General features: G+C 41.9%; 1 protein-coding gene across 1 annotated transcript in view; it reads left to right on the top strand.

The window, feature by feature from the left end:
* The window catches only part of Syne1 (spectrin repeat containing nuclear envelope protein 1), a 462,188-nt gene that overhangs the window by 182,839 nt on the left and 259,596 nt on the right, over window positions 1–19,753 (top strand). Inside the window, exons 39-47 of the mRNA XM_059272792.1 lie at window positions 126–748; window positions 3,595–3,774; window positions 5,962–6,112; window positions 6,495–6,653; window positions 7,771–7,953; window positions 12,305–12,406; window positions 14,537–14,740; window positions 17,072–17,279; window positions 18,474–18,586. Of these exons, the coding sequence (XP_059128775.1) occupies window positions 126–748; window positions 3,595–3,774; window positions 5,962–6,112; window positions 6,495–6,653; window positions 7,771–7,953; window positions 12,305–12,406; window positions 14,537–14,740; window positions 17,072–17,279; window positions 18,474–18,586 (1,923 nt within the window). The remainder of the gene's footprint in view (window positions 1–125; window positions 749–3,594; window positions 3,775–5,961; window positions 6,113–6,494; window positions 6,654–7,770; window positions 7,954–12,304; window positions 12,407–14,536; window positions 14,741–17,071; window positions 17,280–18,473; window positions 18,587–19,753) is intronic.

Raw genomic sequence — 19,753 nt, 5'->3', positions numbered from 1 at the left:
AATAATAAATAAATAAATGCTAGGCTATCCATCGCATGTACCGTCTACCCTGAGATCACAAACCCTGTTGTTTATCTGTTGTAACCGTAGCGTGTTTGAGAATCAAAGACTCTCTTCCCTTCCAGGACCATGCTGTAGAAATAGAGAAGAAGAGGGCAGAAGCACAGAGTCTGCAAGGTCACTTAGCGAAGCTGCAGTCTCTGGGCCGAGCCGAGGACCTTCACCCGCTCCAGATCAAGGCTGATGACTGCTTCCAGCTCTTCGAGGAGGCCAACCAGGTAGTGGAGAGGCGGAGGCTGGCTCTGACACAGCTAGCCGAATTCCTCCAGAGCCATGCTTCTGCGTCCACTCTTCTCCACCAGCTCAGGCAAACAGTGGAAGCCACCAAAAGCATGAGTAGGAAGCAGTCAGACTCCCTGAAAAAAGACCTTCATGATGCTATTCAAGATGTGAAAGCGTTAGAATCCAGCGCCATCAGTCTCGACAGCATCCTGACCAAAGCCCAGTACCACCTGAAGAGCGCGGAGCAAAGGACCTCCTGCAGAGCCACCACTGACCAGCTCTCTCTAGAAGTCGAGAGGATCCAGAACCTTCTGGGAACCAAGCAGAGTGAGGCAGATGCCCTGGCCGTGTTGAAGAAAGCTTTCCAAGAACAGAAGGAAGAGCTGCTGAGAAGCATTGAAGACGTGGAAGAAAGGGCTGACCAGGAGCGCTTGAAGGAACCCACCCGCCAGGCTCTGCAGCACAGGTCAGAAACCTGGGGGTGGGGGAGCGAGGGGGGAGGCCCATCTCTTCGGCTTCCTTTGTTCTGAAACTCATTTTCCTGCAAAGAGTAAATAGTGCCCTCTGTAGGCAACTTCCTCTTCTTGCTGTCTCTGTGTCATCCACTCCCCCATCCCTTCTGTGAAGGTAAATGTGACACTTGGGAACTGTTAACATGTCTTTGATTTCTGTAAGGACCTTTCTAAGGACAGTGTATTTGTGGACACTCTGAGACCTCACCTACATGAGGCCCATACATCCTATTACCTATTAGTTGTTTTTTGTTGTTGTATTTATCTAGCGATCTAGCTAGCTAGCTAGCTATTATTTATTTATTATGCAGTGGTTATTTTGTTTTGAGGGTGGGGGATTCAGGCAGGGTTTCTCTGTGTAGATTTGGCTGTCCTGGAACTCACTCTGTAGACCAGGCTGGCGTCAGATTCACAGAGATCCACCTGCCTCTGTCACCCGAGTGCTGGGATTAAAGGCATGCACTACCACTGCCTGCACATCCTATTATCTATTGCAAGCAATTTCTTACTATCAAGAATGCAGGCAGAGGGGCTGGAGAGATGGCTCAGCAGTTAAGACCACCTGCTGATCCTGCAGAGGACTGGGGGTTTGGTTCCTAGCACCTACATGATGCCCCACAACCATCCATAGCTCTTATTCCAATTTCAGGGGATCTGACACCCTCTTCTGGCCTTTCTGGTCACCAGACATGCACATGGTACAAGATATACATACAAGTGTTTACACGTAAACATAAAATAAAAATAAATCTTTTTTAAAAAATTAAAGAATGCAGGCAGAGATCCATATAAATGTGTGGTCCTGATGATGAAAGTATCAGTAAATTCCTCCCTAAAAAGGTAGGTTACTAGTGCTTCTGTAAGGACTGGAGCATGCTCACCATTTGAGAGTAGAAGACAAACAGCCAAGGAGATGGATAACATTCTCCCTTAAAAAGAGGAGTGTAGCAGAGGGGCAGGTGGCCATCTGAGGGCCATGGTCATTCATTTAAAGTGATATCAGTCAGCTGGGCCAAATGGTTCTCCACAACTGCTTTTAACTCTTTGCTTTGAAGGAAGCAGGAGACAGGCAAAAGAGTTCGATTTAAGCTGGGGCTTTTCCAGGGATGTTCAGTGGAGAAGCAAAGGAGCCAGGAGTTAGTCACTTAGTAAATTTGGAAGTGATTTTCACCTGTGACTGTAGACTCCACTACAGTCTTCTTTTACTTCATGAACAAAACCTTGTCCCTATTCGAGAGCTTGAGATCAGTCTCTGGCTCTGAAGGCAGAGAAACTTGGAAGCACACTTACACCAACGTCCACAGTTGATGAGAATCACTGTCTCTGCCAAGGCCACTGTCACTTATCCAGTTCTAATCAGAACCGGACGGGAAGCCAAAACAGAAATGCAGTTTACATCAGAACTACAGAAGACCTCTTATTGCAGCTAGTAGATTTCCCGTGTCCCAGCCTGCTGGTGGTCAAGACAAATCTCTTTCACCTGCCAGTCCCGCAGCTGCTCAGACCCAAGTAAACACACAGAGGCTTATGTTATTTACGAACTGTATGGCCATTAGCTCAAGCTTATTACTGACTAGCTCTTACACTTAAATTAACCCATAATTCTTATTTATGTTTAGCCATGTGGCTTGGTACCTTTTCTCAGTTCTGCCTTCACATCTTGCTTCCTCTGTATCTGGCTGGTGACTCCCGACTCAGCCTTCCTGTTCCCAGGATTCTCATCTCTGCCTGTCCTGCCTATACTTCCTGCCTGGCTACTGGCCAATCAGCATTCTATTTATTAATTAACCAGAGCAACACATTCAGATGAGTTTAACAATAAATTAACAGGAAATACTAAGATTTGAGAAAGTTAAACTACCTGTAGCTCATCTCAGAAGCTACCCGCAGCATTGAGGACGCAAGACGGCATTAACCCTCTCTGGCCAGCTCAGACCAAGCAGATGGGGGATCCTCAAACTGCTGGAGTTGGAAGCCCAAGCTGGGCTCAAGAGGCCTGTCAGCTTCTCTAATCCACTCAAAAGCACATGTTGGCTAAGAAAAGGTTACAATAAATTTCTGGATTTACCCAGTCTCAGATATATGGAAGCCTCCTTGTACTGCTTGCTGTGGGCAACTTTGCACAATGTTTGCAAGGTGTGGAGACTGGGACATCTGCCTGCAGCCACTTTGGGAATCGATGGGCTAGTGCATAGTATACACTACAGCATGACACCAAAATGCACAAATGAGTCAGTGGCCTCCTGTATGGCCACATATTACAGATGTGCAAATGATTATATATTAGGGGACATAAAATCAGGATTGCTTTCTCACAGTAATCTTTTATTAAAGGGGGTAATTTAGGTTTTAATAGTTGATGTTTTCCATAAAGTTTTATAGAGCTCTTTTGATTTAAATGAAACAACTGCAATAGTGAGGCAAAATTATTTATGTGACCTGGACCCCAGAGCTCAGGAAGATTTCCTATGTTGACCTTGCAAAAGAAGAATTCACCTGCTTGGCCTTTCAAGTTAGTCTTCATTGAGAACTCTTCTACCACCAAAAAAGAGGAGGAGAAAAAAGTTCAATAAAATGTTGGAAATAAACAGTAAGGGTGACTTTCAATATTTTCTGATATGTGGTTATTTTGCAAAACCGTTTTAAAAGTCTCTCTATCCGTTAAGATGCATTGGTTTAATTGCTGTGTTGAGAGTTTTGCTAGCTGTGTTAAAATGTGCTTTCTGAGCTCATGTAGTTAGAGGAAGTAGGGGCTCCTGGTTTCGGTAGGTTGGCACTAACCTAGCATTTGACTTTACAGGTTGCGAGTATTCAACCAGCTAGAGGATGAACTAAACTCCCACGAGCACGAGCTCTCTTGGCTGAAAGACAAAGCGAAACAAATTGCTCAGAAGGACATGGCTTTTGCACCTGAGGTGGATAGGGAGATAAACCGCTTAGAAGCTACCTGGGAAGACACTAAAAGACTAATTCATGAGAAGTAAGTCAGACGCCTCTTGATCTTCTTGTCGAAGTTTCCAACTCATTTTGTGACGCTGTGCGTTAACCTGTTATTCCTGGCCTTTTCTTTTTGAGCCAGTTCCCAAATCGTGACACAGAGACTTATTATTAGTTTTGAATGCTCGACCTAACTTAGACTCCTTTCTGGCTAGCTCTTTTAACTTACATCAACCTGTTTCTCTTTATCTACATTTTGCCTCAGGGCTTTTACCTTTCTTCCTTCTGTGCATCTTACTTTCACTGCTTCTCACATCTGGGTGGCTGGTGGCTGCCTGGCTTCTTGCCCCGGTGTGTCCCTCTCTCTTTCTCCTCATTCCCTTCTCCTTCTTCTCTGGTTCTTTTCCCCTATTCTGGATTTCTCCTCCTCCTTATTCCCTCTGTCTGCCAGCTCTGCCTATCCTTTCTCTGCCTAGCTATTGGCCATTCAGCAGACCAATCAGATGCCCTAGGCAGGCAAGGTGTAAAAAATGCAACACATCTTTACATAATTAGACACACATCCTTACATTGTTAAACAAATGCAGCGTAAACAAATGTAACACACTGTTACACAGTTAAAATAATATTCTGCAGCATAAACAGATATAACACATCTTTAATAGTTAATTTCCACAGTGTGTGACTAGTTCAGTTTTAAGATATGTAGCTGCAAACTCCATTGAATGAATGTACCACAGGCCATATAGTCACTCATTGATAGCCAAGTGGAATCTTTCTGGTTTAGATCATTAAATATTAAACATCTATGGACATTCACATTTCTGATTTTTTTTTATCCCACTGGATTGTTGGGTAAGTATGCTTAAATGTATAAAAAACTGACAAGTAATTTCAACAAAATATCTATTCCAGGCAGGTAAAATCTCCAGCAGGTATACTTGTTTCCCACACTGACTACTGTCAAGTTTTACACATGTGATCCAGTAGTCGCCATTCTAACAGACACACAGCAGTATCTCATGTTTTTAATTTGCATTTGCCTGGTGATTGATGATAATAGGTACAGAGTTCTCTTTATAACTATCTGTCTGTACCTTCTTTAATTAGTATTTACTGACATCGGCTGGGATTTTGTTGTTGTTGTCTTTCTTATATCTGTATAATCCCAGACAGAATCTCTACATAATTTTGTAGAATTTGACAAACAATTCTAAATTTTATATGTAAAAACAAATAACTGAGTAGTCAGTCATTTTTTTGAGGAAGTGGGGCTGGGAAGATGGCTTGGTTGGTAAAGTGTTTACTAGACAGATACAAAGACCTGAGTTAAAGTACCAGCCCAGCGCCCACATGAAACTGAGTGTATGCCTATAGTCTCAGCACTTGGGGGGGGGGGGTGGAGACAGGAGGGTTCTGAGGCTTGCTAGACAACCAGTTTAAATGAAATGGTGAGCTCCAGGTTCAGTGAGAGAGCCTGACTCAAAAAATAATGTAGAGATAGATTCAGAAAAATACCCAACATTGAAATCTGGCCTCCACACGCATACATGCATATACACACACAAACAGAAACATCTAACCATACCTATTTTTAATTTTTAAAAAGGAATTACAGGACTCTCATGTCCTGGGTCACTGCGATATTTTAGCCAAAGAATAATTAAATGGAGCATAGAACAAATAAGATGGAGAAATGCACTCACACCCACAATCAACTCATTTCAACAGTGTCACACAAGCAAGTTGGTGGAGAGGATCTCTTCAATGAAGGATGCTAGGATATTTCACCACCCATTTGCATTTTAAAGAAGTGAGCCTCAGACCCCATTGCATATATACAAAGGCCTTTGAAAGAAAATTGGGAATGACTTATATAATGACTTTTGACATAGGTTTTTAATTTAACCATGTGACACAAACATTGTTTTTATCTGTTATGGTTTCTTTTTCCCCACCTTCCCCTCTACATATAGCATCAAAGAATAACTCAAGCTGCATGGAAAACCATTTTAAAACTTGAAATATTTGTAAGGTTGAGCTGGAGAGCAGACTGGAGTTAGAATTTAGCAGTATTAACTAACAACAGTATTGGTCTCGGTGAGGACAGCATGGTTTTCTCTTGGTACCTATGCTCATCTCTGAACATGCTTTTGCAATGATCTAATCCAAGAGAACTCATTCCCCTCCTGATTCGTGATAAGTGAGATATGTTCTTTAATCATTACAGCCAGGGTCAGTGCTGTGGACTTATTGACTTAATAAGGGAATATCAGAATCTGAAGTCAGCTGTGTGTAAAGTTCTGGATAACGCTGGCAACGTTATTGCCACGAGAGCTGCCGTGAAGGACCAGGAGGACCTCAAGTGGGCTTTTTCCAAGGTAAAATGCAAGTGCACTCATTTAAATGGTCTTCAATGTTCATTCATGCATTTTACTCTTAGAGCAACTCTCTGCACAATTATTCCTTGTTAGTCCATCTAGATGTGGATAATTCCTGTTAACAGTTCAACCTTTTTTCTAAGAATACTAATATTCTAAAAAAATAATAATAATTATTATTCAAGAAAATTATATATATATATGTATATATGTATACCTGTCTATATGTATATACAGGTATGTGTATAGATACATATACATATTCACATATTATCATTAGTTTCTGCATAAAATGGAACAAAATGCATCTCTCAGAGGGCAAATGTTTTTAAATCCTCATCACTGATTGTTTTGCTAATTAAGGAAACATTTATGTCCACAGCATGAAACCGCCAGGAACGAAATGAATTCTAAACAGAAAGAGTTGGATAGTTTTACCAGCAAAGGCAAACAGTTGCTATCTGAGCTGAAAAGAATCCACAGCGGAGATTTCAGCTTGGTCAAGACTGACATGGAGAGCACCCTGGACAAGTGGCTGGATGTAAGAGCGCCCCCTGGAGTCCGTGAACAGCTTACATGCAGGGTCTTTCAGGCAAACTGGCAGAGGATTAACCAGAGATTGGAACTCCCGAGTTTTCAGAGTTAACTCCAAAGTAAAGAAAAATAATAGCTGAAGATAGAAAAAGTTCCGTGAACTAGTTTGACAAAACTTACTGTCATATTTCTGGAATTTCATTTGATAACTACAAGCATGACAAATTATAACTTAGAATGTTTACCTTCTCAAAATGTTGGCATTATGGATAAAAATTGGATGGTTTATCCATATCTGGTAGAAAACTAAATTGCAATAAATATGAATTTACAGAATAGAGGCTGTAGTCTTGCACTGAGGATGATCAGGCTTGTACTTTAGAAGTCTGACTTTAAATTCTTGCACCATCATTCACTAGCTCCATGGCCAGACACTATTTTCTATATCACAGATATGCTCAAGTCTAATTGATGCCCATCCCTGTATAACAGCATTACAAATAAAAGTGCTTATAGTGCTGTTTTGAAAAGAAATGCAGAGATGGCTCAGAAGTTAAGAGCACTGGCTGCTCTTGTGGAAAGTCCAGGTTTGATTCTCAGCGCTCACACAACAGCTCACAGCCATCTGTAATCCTAACCCCAGGGGATTTGATGCCCTCTTCTGGCCTATGCAGGCACTGCACACATGTAGTGCATATATATACATATATATATATATATATATATATATATATATATATATATATATATACACACACACACACAAGCAGGCAAAACACCTGTACACATAAAAATAAGTTTTAAAAAATAAAGAAAATAAATTCAATGCCATCCTATATGGACCTCAGTCCTATAGACTCCTATGTAATGAGAGACACTTCTGTGTATTCTAACATACCCTTTGTCATTAGTACCCCAACTTATGAATGAAAAGTGACTGTCTCAGGATTCAAACAACTCTCCCATTGATGGATTTAGTCTGTGTATTGATTAGCATTTAAGATACACTAATTAGTGTATAATTTTGTCAGAAAATCATTTTTCTTATCATGAAAGCATTGGTAGGGGAGTGAGGGTTCCAGAACCTCCTATTTTGATGATCTGGCTCCTGTTTTCCTTCCCAGGTATCAGAGAGAATTGAAGAAAACATGGACAGGTTAAGAGTAAGCATGTCCATCTGGGATGATGTCCTTTCAAGTAAAGATGAGATTGAAGGATGGTCCAACAGTTCTCTTCCACAACTGGCTGAAAATATCAGCGACCTGAATAGCAGCCTCAAAGCTGAAGAATTCCTGAAAGAATTTGAGGTAACTGACAGTACATACATGCAGAGGTAGGGGTACATGATTATATAAAATAAGAGAGGAAAAAATAAGCATTCCTAAGTCTATTCTGCTTTTAAAAGACACAGAAAAATATGACAAAAGTCACCTAACTTCAGCTATTGATTTAAAAAATTGATTAGGCTCTGGTTAAGCATTATTAATAATTATCTCTTATGTGAGTAACTTTTCTGTTGCTGTGATAAAATACCCTGACAGAAATCAGCTCTGGAGAGGAAGGGTTTATTTCGGCTTATAATTCCAAGAAGGATACAGTCCATCTTAGTGAGGACAGCATGGAAACAAGGGTGTGAGGCTGGCCCACCACATCCAAAAGTGGGGCCTGGGTATAAATTCCTGAAGCCCACCCCACTGACGTATTTCCTCCAGCAAAGCTTCACCTCTTAAAGCTTCAGTGACCTTCCCAAACAGTGCCACCAACTGGCTGCCAAATCTTCCAACACATGAGCATATGGGGACATTTTTCATTCAACTCCTATCAAGGAACTTCAAACATTAATATAAAAAGAAAAGTACATTGAGTATCCAGTTATTCTGTAAACATGGCACCTTCCTTTGTGAAACCCAAATGGGAGTGTTTGTGACTTTTTGTACCTATTGTTCTTCATTCAGAAAAGAAATATCTCTATTGAGAACCTACATTGTGTTGCGGTTATACTGTGGTGCCATGTTATACTTTATTTGTGGAAACAGGAGAAAATTAAAGGTTAGAAAGTGCCCAGACTTTGAAAATTGTGCTTGGTTATTTATTCTAAACTACTTTTAATCCTATTTATTGTGTCAGTTTTTAAAATTCATGCATGAAATTCTTAGCAAACATTATGCCAGTTAGCTGGGTTTTGGGGGAGGGGCTGGTTTTGCTTTTGTTTTTTGTGTTTTGTTTTTTCTGACCTGATACAAACTAGAGCCATCTGGGAAGAGGGGCCCTCAACTGAGGAATTGCTCCCATCAGTTGAGCCTCTAGGGCATTTCTTGATTAATGATTTATGTAGGAGGGGCCATCCCTAGGCAGATGGGTCATATGAAGGAGCAAGCTGAACAAGACATGGGGAGCGAGCTAGTGAGAAACTTTTGACCATGGTTCCTGCCTCTTCTTCTTGAGTTCCTGCCCTGATCTCCCTCAGTAATGGACGCTGACATAAAGTATAAGCCAAAAAAATCCTTTCCACCCCAAGTTTCTTTTGGTCATGGTGTTTATGACAAGTAAAGTGTTTGCTATATAAGCATGAGACCCTTGTCTTAGATCTCCAGAACTCTCATATGGCCTGTGGATGTGGAGGTCTGCCTGTAATCCTATCTCCAAGAATCAGTGGCAGGGGATCCCCAGAGCGAGCTGGCCAGCCAGACTAGCCAAGTCAATGAGCTCTGGGTTCAAGTGAGAGACCCTACCTCAGTATATAAGGTGGAGAACAATTGAGGAAGACACTCAACTTGAGCCCTGGCCTTCACACACAGGTGCACAGACTGCACACATGCCCACATACATACACATGTAAATGCACATTACACACAATTTAGAAAACATAGAGTGACAATAGGGTGGTGGCGCATGTCTTTAATCCCAGCACTCGGGATGCAGAGCCAGGCGGATCTTTGTGAGGTCGAGGCCAGCCTGGTCCACAGAGTGAGATCCAGGACAAGCACCAAAATTACATAGAGAAACAGAATCAAAAAAACAAAAAACAAAAAAAAGAAAGAAAGAAAGGAAAGAAGTGAGACAGGTTACAGAGAGAACTGTTTCAAAAGGCATGTAATTGACTGTCCTTAAAGTGAGGGAAGATCCTATCCACACTCAGCAGCCTGGTACCCCACCCCCACCCCGGCCTGCACATATGAAGAACTTGACAGATAAGTGAATGGATGACTGTAGTCTTGTTTAACCGTACTGCCTATGTTACCTGGCAATCTTAGACTCGAATAGATTTTGAGAGATCTTGTAATCTAATTCCAATTTCTAAAGGTATCAGAACTCAAGAAAATGATACAGACTAAACATTCGGACATAATGAAGAATCCCAAGGTCCTTTTTAGTTGCTATGGTTGATGTTAAAATTAGTATTGCAGCTCATATAATGTTCTGTGCTGAAGTTAGGTATTCAGGCTCACAAAGGGTGATTGTTAGAAACTGTGCAAGCCAGAGTTAAACACACACAAGGAAAAACTAATTGTGGGCTAGAGAGTTCGCTTGGTGGTTAAAAGCATTGACTGCTCTTCCAGAGAACCTGGGTTCAGTTCCCATTATCCACATGGTGGCTCACAACCATCTGTAACAGTTCCAGGAGCTATGACACCCTCTTTTGGCCTCTGCAGGAACAAGGAATGCCTGTGGTGCACAGATGTACATGCAGACAAAACACCCATACCATAAAATAAAGATAAATTTAAAAAACAAAACAAAAACCCAGCTGAATTGCTGGAATCATGGCTTAGTGGTAAGAATGTATCAATATCAACTCGCAGAGGACCTAAGATCAATTCCCAATACCCATGTTGGTAATTACACAGCAATCTGTAACTCCAGGAATACACAATGCTTCTGGCCTCCACAGGCACCTGCACTTATGTGCACACACACAATTATACACACATGCACACATCCACACAATTTTTAAGATAAAATAAATCTTTTAAAAAACTAATTGTATACAGAGTGAGTTCCAGGAAAGGCGCAAAGCTACACAGAGAAACCCTGTCTCAAAAAAACAAAACAAAACTAATTGTAGGGCCTGAAGAGATGGCTCTGTGGCTAAGACTACTCACTGCTCTTGTACAGGATGTGGGTGCAGTTCCAGGCACCAATATGGCAACACACAACCATTTGTACCTCCAGTTCCTGGGGATTAAGTACCTTCTTCTGACCTCGGTGGGCACTAGGCATGCACACATTGCACACACATACATGAGGGCAAAAACACTCAAACACATTTTTAAAAAGCCTAATTGTAAATAAATTTGCAGTTAAATAAATTCTCTTAAAAACAAAATAATGCATACTCAAAACTTATCTTTTTTTTTTTGGTCAGGCAATGGTGGTGCAAAGCTCTAACCTCAGCATTAAAGAGACTGAGGCAGATGATACTTACAAGGTAGAAGCTAGCTTAGTCACATAGCAAGACCACATCTCAAAAAAAAACCATTATCATTAATTAATTGTTATTATACACATTAGTGTGCACTAAGCCCTTGGGTTCTTGATGTCTGTTACATCTGCAGCTGACCCAGGGCACGCCATGGAACGCTGTGCTACTCTAAGGTGCATCTTCCTGCTCCATGAGGATAGTGACTCCATGCTTAGAGTCTCCGGTGGTGGTAGATACTGTATGTAGTATGTTTTTAGTAGGACAGAAAGTTGTCAAATCAGCCTTTTGTGGACTGCAGGAACTCTGCTATCCGTGTGCCGCCAACCCTTATTTGGTGTGATAAGAAGGTGCAGTCTCTCTGAAACGGGCTTTTTGTTGCTGACCCTGTGACATGTCTGTTAATAAATCAGTGCACTAGAGTCAGCCCAGTCCCTGGCCCTGTCCTTTCTTCCTACCATGCTCTAAGTGAGTGGAGGTCAGCAGGTGACTTCCCTAAACACCCAGCTGTTTTTCTGTCAAAGGCTACTAGCCCTGGCAGGGAGTTCCATATGGTACAATAAATTGCTTTCTGAGCTCAAGTCATTGGAAATTCTGTGGTCACAGAGCCCTAGATCCTGTTTTTCAAGCTGAGGGGGCTCTTGCATTAAATATTCTTTTGTGACTCAAAACTATGAAGTTTATAAGTGGCTTTGCTTGATAATGAATCTTGATTTGGTATTCTTTCATATGTTAATTGTTGATTCCAAAAAGGGGGAAGGTAAAATATCAAATTTCAAAATTATTTCTGCTTCAAGGTCTTGTAAATATTTATGTGAAGCATGTCTTCTGTGTGCTGTTGACAGTCGCTGAGCACTCCCCATGTGCATTTGTTTTAGCATGCTTCTGTAAGACTTTGCCGTTGCCATAGTAACTGGTAATAATACTGCTAATGAATAAATGGCAGCCTGGTGGACATCGTCACTGACTCAATGCTTTTGGTCAGTGTTTCATTTTTTCCAGGGGAATTTTTTTTTTCCAATTAAAGAGGGTGGGAAGGGAGAAATTCCCACATACCCGCTCTTATTCAGAGTGAACGTTAACGGTAACATTTTCCACACTAGTGAAAAAGTTGGGCAGACTTTCTAAACACTGCTGGAAGCCGGTGTCATGTCTGTTAGTGCTCAGTATGAGATGCCAAGCGTAGCCTGTCGGTCTTTGGATTAGTGATGTCCTCCCCTGTGTCTTTGCTTTCATAGTCTGAAGTTAAAAACAAAGCCTTGAAATTGGAAGAACTGCGTTCCAAAATCAGTGATCTTAAAGAACTAACGAAAAACCCAGAAACACCAACAGACCTTCAGGTAAGCAAAAGATAACTTCTGTAATAAATACCATGTAACAGCCAATCACAGCATCGCTCCCAAAATACAAAATGTATGTGTGTGTGTACCTGTTATATGTGTGTATGTGTCTATAACACCATAATTCTTGGCAATCGTGGACTTTTTCATATACAGGTTAAACATTAACATCACTAGAATTCTTTGTGCCGATATTTATGGTATATTTACATTTCAGATATCATAACGTTATAATAAGGGTAGTTCTCTTTTCCTTACTGAATTTTGAATGCATTATCAGTCCGGTTGTTTCTTGGTACATTGTATGTTTAGACAGGAATAGACTGCCCCCCCATGAGTATGCATTCTTACTAATAATATGCTAATTCATTTACACAGTAACTGGGCTAAGGGATAGAGTTAGGATTGCTAATATCCGTTCACGCTCCAGTAGATGGTCCCAGTCCCAGGACCATGAGGCAGGTCAGGGAGGAGCTGGGTTGGTGAGGGAACCGGGCTTCCCTAGTGTCTGAGCCCAGTGCCCAGTGTGGTAGGTATGACTTGATTGACACCTCAGCAGCTCCTGACTGAGGTCTCTGGGGAGTCTTTCCCTACTTTTTTTTAGATGCATCCATGGATTTTTCTCTTCTTGCTGTATCATTTGTCCCTGATTCTCTCTTTAACTGATGTAGCTGTGCTTGGCACTGATCTCAGGCAGGTCTGGGAATGCTGGACATTCCACCTGAAGCAAAGGAAGTGACGGGCATTCTTATTCACAGCTGAGAAGAAGGGGTGCTGATTACTGTCACATATATTTGGGACATCTGTGGGCAATGAGCTATTGCAGAGTGAGGATTAAGCAAGGATTTGGGGTGTGGGCTATGGTGGTTCTGCATCCCTCCTCTTTCTCTCTACTTGTCCCCACTCCCCCATCCCAAGGAAGAGGTGTGAGATGTCTTTCCTGGCCTCTAGTATAGTAGAAGAGTTTCTGTGATGCTACTTAGTGGGCAGTATAATTTGTCCCCTACAGTTGGCAGTCACTGCCATCTGGTTTCCAAACCCCTCTACTGACTTCTGATGTATTTGCCAAAGAGTAAATGCTTGGTATGGGTAGCCTGCCTCTCACCAGCAGATGGAGGGCGAGGAGTACCAGCATGTGGCCTCAGCCCAGAAATTATGAGTGAAGGAAGAGACCACTCTTCGAGCCCACAGTGTGAGGACAGCTAAGTTGTCTAAGAAGCCTCTCTAGGGGGATGAACCCAGAGATGCCTTGGGCTGAGAAAGGAGAGTAAAGAGGTAGTAGAGAGTGTGCAGGCTCATCTAGGGACTTTCAGCTGGGGATCCCAGCAATGAGAGCATCTCCCCCCAAAAAAAACCCCACAAACTGAGAGAAGTGGGGCTATGAGAAGCGGCTCTCACCTGTCTGTGAGTCTTCGGTTCAGAACGCCTCACTCACCGCCCGCCCATCCAGGCATGCGGAGTCCACAGCTGTGCCAAGCAGGGATGGAGTCACAGCAAAGCCAGAAAAGAGGCTCCCAGCTCCTTGCTCACAGCTGCTCTGAGCTAAGAGTTAAGAAAATACAACAAACCTTTGTGTTTGATGACTTTGCCAAATAGTGCTAACCTTTGAATTATGGGATTAGGACTGCTTTTTCAGGGTAGAGTGGTTGTAAGTCCCTTTATTAACTCAGGAGCCACAAAAATCAACTTTCCTGAAATACCTCATGTGAGGAGAAGGAAGCTGCGCATCTCACGGGATAAAATTGGTTCACCATTAAATCTATGGCGGGGTTCCTCCAATCAGAGTCCCTGCCAGGCAGGCCTGTGTGAGTGTTCCTTGTGGAGAATTAACAGCAGGCTTTTGGTCTAGCTTTGCTTTTAGGATGTGACCTCCCCTTCCCTGGAACCTCCATCCAAACCACACTCTATTCAAGTCCAGGGTTAGCTGCAGCTCTAGTCTTTCCCCTCACTCAATGTGTTTGGCAGGCCACACTCCCTGGTTTTCCATCCTGGGAAAAGCTATTAGTCTTGGAATGGCTTCCATGGTGAGTCTAATGTGTTCTTGATGGAGTTACACGTAAACAGAATTCCTAGCGGGTGAGTGTGCTTTTAGTCCTCCCAGATTTTCACGAACTCTCGCTTTATATGTAGTTTATAGAAGCCGACTTACGGCAGAAGCTGGAGCACGCCAAAGAAGTCACCGAGGAAGCGAAGGGAACCCTGAAGGATTTCACCGCTCAAAGTACCCAGGTGGAGAGATTCGTCAAGGACATAACAACGTGGCTGACCAATGTGGAAGAATCGTTGACCAGATGTGCCCAAACTGGGACGTGTGAAGGGTTGAAGAAAGTCAAGGTAGGTCGAACCCAGCTTTTCATGTTTCCCTTTGAAGCGTATATTCATTCTCCTATTTTTTCTAACTATGATAAACACAGAGTGTCCGCTTCCAACTACCCAGATTTAAAGTATTAACAGCCAGACTAACTAATTCATAACATTGGACACAGCAGGGTAAGTGGCCTGAGAAGAGCTAAATGCAAGCGTCAGGCAGTGAACGATGGTTAAAAAGTAGACGGCGTGCACTGCTGTGGGCCCTGCCTGCTGGCTATGGCCATGCACGTATGTATCTTCCTTTTTGTGAAAGGGGGAAGCCTATGGGGAGCCTGTTGGACTTTGCATCAACTTTTAAGCCTGAGCCTCAAATGCTTTTTCATCACTTCCTTATCTTTGTGTTTAATTTGAACACTTTCATCTGTAGGGCATTGTAGGTTTTTTTTTTTTTTTTAAGTAAGGAAATCACCCAGTGTCCTCTCTTCATGTTAACAGATGACAATCCTGCTCAGCGGTTTGTAAAGCATACATATTGTATTGACTTCTCAACATTGTTCTTTTGAAGACGATCTTTTTCTCTTCCTGTGTGTGTGTGTGTGTGTGTGTGTGTGTGTGTGTGTGTGTGTATGTTCACATGTGAATCTAGGTGCCCAGAGAGTATTGAAGAGGGCTTGAAGCAGGATTTCCAGGTGGTTGTAAGCCACCCAACCTTGGTGTTGGGAACAAAATTGGGTCCCCTGAGAGAGCAGCATGAACACTAACCACTGAGCCATCTCTCCAGCCCTGGCCACTGTTCTTCCTGTTCTTCCTTAGCATAGTTTTATACTGTGTGACAGATAAGGACATAGAGCTTTAAATCAACTGCTGGTGTGTGTGTGTGTGTGTGTGTGTGTGTGTGTGTGTGTGTGTGTGCATGGCCTGTAATCCCTATACAAAGCCATCCAGTGACCCACTGAACTATGTGAGCTGCAATGGTTCCTGAAATGGACCCTGAACTCAACATCATAGCTGAGCTGCTATGACAACCTGCTAAATTTTCTTGAGATCCTAGACTACCACCCAGATTCTAACCACTTTCCAGTAGCTGTGTATTACCAAGGAGGACTGATATATTTTTATTAATGAATCAATACAGGACTGAAAGATAGCTCAATTGCTAGCCTGCTTTCTGGACAAGGCTGAGGACCTAAACTCACTTTAGAAACAAAAACAAACAGCAACAAAAAACCCTGTGTATTTGACTCAAACTTGTCATCTTAGTGCAGGGGATAGAGACAGGTAAATCCCTGGGACTCAACCAGCCTAGCTGGGTCAGAGAGCTCCATTCCAACAAGAGACCCTGTCTCAAATAAACAAGGTGACCTCCAGTCCAATGAGAGAGCCTATCTCAAAAAAAAAAACCAAAAACCAAAACCAAACAAACAACAACAACAACAAAAAACAAGGTGACCTCCAGTCCAATGAGAGAGCCTATCTCAAAAAAAAAAAAAAAAAAAACAAAAACCAAAACCATACAAACAACAACAACAACAAAAAACAAGGTGAGCTCCAGTTCAATGGCAGACCCTGTCTCAAAAATCAAGATGGAACGCTCTTGGTGGCTGTCCTCTAAGCCCCACTTACACGTGCATGCATACTTGTATACACATAAATGTGCACACACACACACACACACACTAAAAAGGATAGAATCCATACAGGTCTGTAATATATAAATATATCTATTACATAAATTCTTTTTAATTTTTTAATATTTATTATTTTCTTGAGATTTTTGCTTGAGTATTATATTTACATCATTCCTATCCCAACCCTTCCCCCCCCACTCCTTATATGTCCTCCCACTTCCTCTCAAATTCATTACCTCTTCTTAAATTATCATTATTGGTGTGTGTGTGTATGTGTGTGTGTGTATTTGTAACCTACTGAGTCCATTTAGTATTGATCATATGTCCGTGTGTTTATGGCCTACCACTTGGGACTAGATAACCTATCAGGGAGCCTGTCCCTAGAGAAGACTGATTCTCTCTACCTTAGCAGCCATTGACTCCCTGTAGCTCTTTGTCTAGTGGCTTATGAGGTTCCCTCCATTTATGTTGAGATGTCAATTGGTATTGTCACTGTATATCTCTGTTTAGGTGAGCACATTGATAAGATTTCATGAGTAGTACAGCTCCTTACCATATGTAAAAGATGCTCTTGAATCCCACCCATAGGTATACACAACTGAGGAGGGTTCTACATTGTTAATTTTAGATTAAAAAAAAAAATACCAGAGTGAAATAATGACAGTATTTCTCTTGAATGGGATGAGCGTCCTTCATAGTATATTCATAGTGTGCTTTCATCACGTAGGACATACAAAAAGAACTTCAAAGTCAACAAAACAACATCAGCTCCACCCAAGAAAATCTCAACAGCCTGTGCCGGAAGTACCACTCAGTGGAGTTAGAGAGCCTGGGCCGGGCAATGACTGGGCTAATAAAGAAACATGAAGCCACCAGCCAGCTGTGTTCCCAAACGCAGGCCGGCATGCAAGATTCTCTGGAAAAACACTTCAGCGGTGAGTTGAAGGGCTTTGGTCTGAATCACTGCTTAGGAGAGGTTGTCTGGACCAAATGCTGGTCAGAAGCTGCCAGCCAAAGTTTGAGCAAACCTTCCAGTTGGAATAGTGTTTTAAATTCGTTCGTGCTCTGAGATTTGAGTAACAAAAAGCTCTGTTCCACAGGCTCTAACCTCTCAGAGAATGTTTCCCCTTTCTCCTTGAGAGAACAGGAGTCTACCTATCTTGATTATTCTGAACTTTACCTGAATCTTCTACATAAGAGCTTATGCATGTGAAGAACTCCCTCCATTCATGTGATCAGCAACTGCTACCCAAACAGCTAAGGACACTTTTTCATGCTAGCATGAATCATTTCTACAAACATGGATGTTGGAAGAGGCCGTAGCAATGACAGCCGTATGATCCAGAAAATTCCCACTCCCCGAGTCTGCTTCTGAGAAGCTGTTTTCCACTCTGATGTGGGTATATAGTGACTTTCTAAGTCAACGTAGCAAAACAAGGAAGTGGTTCCTGCCTAGGCCATAAAGAAAACCTTCCTTTCAGGGCTAGTAAAAGGCCTTATGGGTAATTAGCTTGCTGTTCAAGCATGATGAGCTGAGTGTAAATCCTCTCCCTACATGTACACAAAAAATTGGCTCTGGTGGCACATGTCTGTATTCCTAGTGCTGGGGAGGCAGAGATGGGTAGACACCTGGAGTGCACTAACTAGCCAGTCTGGCTGAATGTATGAACTCCAGGTCAGTGAGAGACTCTAGCTCAGAAAATAAAGATGGATAGAAACAGAGGAAGACAACTGATACAGACTTCTGACCTCCACACGCAGGCACACACATGCATATGCAAGCACATACATGTGCACACACATGAACATGAATGTACATGTCTTTAACACTCCTGAGCATGTTTCTCCTGAATTCTTATAAACTCTTTCCCAAAATAAAGGAACACAACGTAAAATCAATTCCAAGTATTTTAGTACTTTTCAGTCTTTGAGGTAACTTTTCCATCCTGCTGTAAATATTCATAGCTGTAGATTACATTATAATATTTTCTGTCTCATTATTTGCTTTTTGAAGTGTTTTTAAAAAGCAGGATGAGATGGGCTGGAACACAGAAATAGTGTATTGTGACAGTCCTGGGAGCTCACTCAACATTTTGGATTTATCTCTTCCTTTCCTTATTTTTCAAAAGATTCTATGCAGGAATTCCAAGAATGGTTTTTGGGAGCAAAAGCAGCAGCCAGAGACTCTTCTGATCTAACTGGTGACAGCCAAGTTCTAGAAGCCAGGCTTCAGGATCTGCAGGTATAGATGCTGTGATGCTGGTATGGATGCCGTGGTGCTGGTGTGGACACCATGGTGCTGGTATGGATGTTGTGATGCTGATATGGATGTTGTGATGCTCATATGGATGCTGTGATGCTCATATGGATGCCATGATGCGGATATGAATACTGCCGATATGGATGCTGCTGTGGATGCTGCTGATATGGATGCTGTGGTGCTGATGTGGATGCTGTGATGCTGATGCTCTTCCTTCCCAGATGCACTCACAGCCTTGGTTCAGACCCAGACTGTTTCCTACTCTTTCCTTGCCTGAATCTTCTTATTTTGTTTCGTCTTTTTTCCCATTATGGAGTTGAGCTGTTGAGTCAGAAGATGTTAGGCAACAAGGAAAATCACAGAAAAAAAATCAAGCTAGAAACTATTTAGATCTTGTTTTTTAACCCACTGGCCATTGTTTAAAAGTCATTCAAAATGAAACTTTATTTAAACTTTTATAGCAATAAAATTATTAATATTTTTGGTTGGGCTACCAAGTGAGTCCCAGGAAAGGCGCAAAGCTACACAGAGAAACCCTGTCTCGAAAAACCAAAAAAAAAAAAAAAATTATTAATATTTTCTAGCACTATTGGGGAACTTTGGGAGTTGTTTATTGTCTATTTTTAAAAGGAAAAAAAATACCTTGTGTCCTTTTCTTCAACTTGTGGCCTATATGTGGGAATGTATTCAAACCAGAGTAATGGCTATTACAGGTTATTTGGGTTTTATTGACTAAGAAAAATATATGCATTCAGGAAGATGGCTATTGTAAAGCAGAAGTCAAGACTAACTTTCGGAAGAATGGGTTCAAAAAAGGTTCTGGCCAAGGTTTCATAGCTGCTTTTCTGAATAGAGCACAGTGCTAAGCATTGTCAAACCAATGGTTTGGGGGTTTTGTTTGATTGGCTTGGTTTGCTTTTTGTTTTGTTTTGTTTCATTTTATGTTTTTTGTGTTTTTGGTTATTTGTTTTTTGAGACAAGTTTTCTCTGCGTAACAACCCTGGCTATCCTGGAAGGCAATGTATAGACCAGGCTGGCCTCAAACTCACAGAGATCCAACTGCCTCTGCCTCCAGAGTGCTGGGATTAAAGGCATGTGCCCCCATGCCCGTCTCCAATGTGTGGTGATATTTGTAATCTAAGAAATAGA

This window comes from Peromyscus eremicus, chromosome 8b (genome assembly GCF_949786415.1).
Source record: "Peromyscus eremicus chromosome 8b, PerEre_H2_v1, whole genome shotgun sequence".
In the NCBI taxonomy this organism is placed as follows: Eukaryota; Metazoa; Chordata; class Mammalia; order Rodentia; family Cricetidae; genus Peromyscus; species Peromyscus eremicus.
The sequence above is the reverse complement of the archived record's forward strand: the minus strand, read 5'-3'. Positions and strand labels throughout refer to the sequence as shown.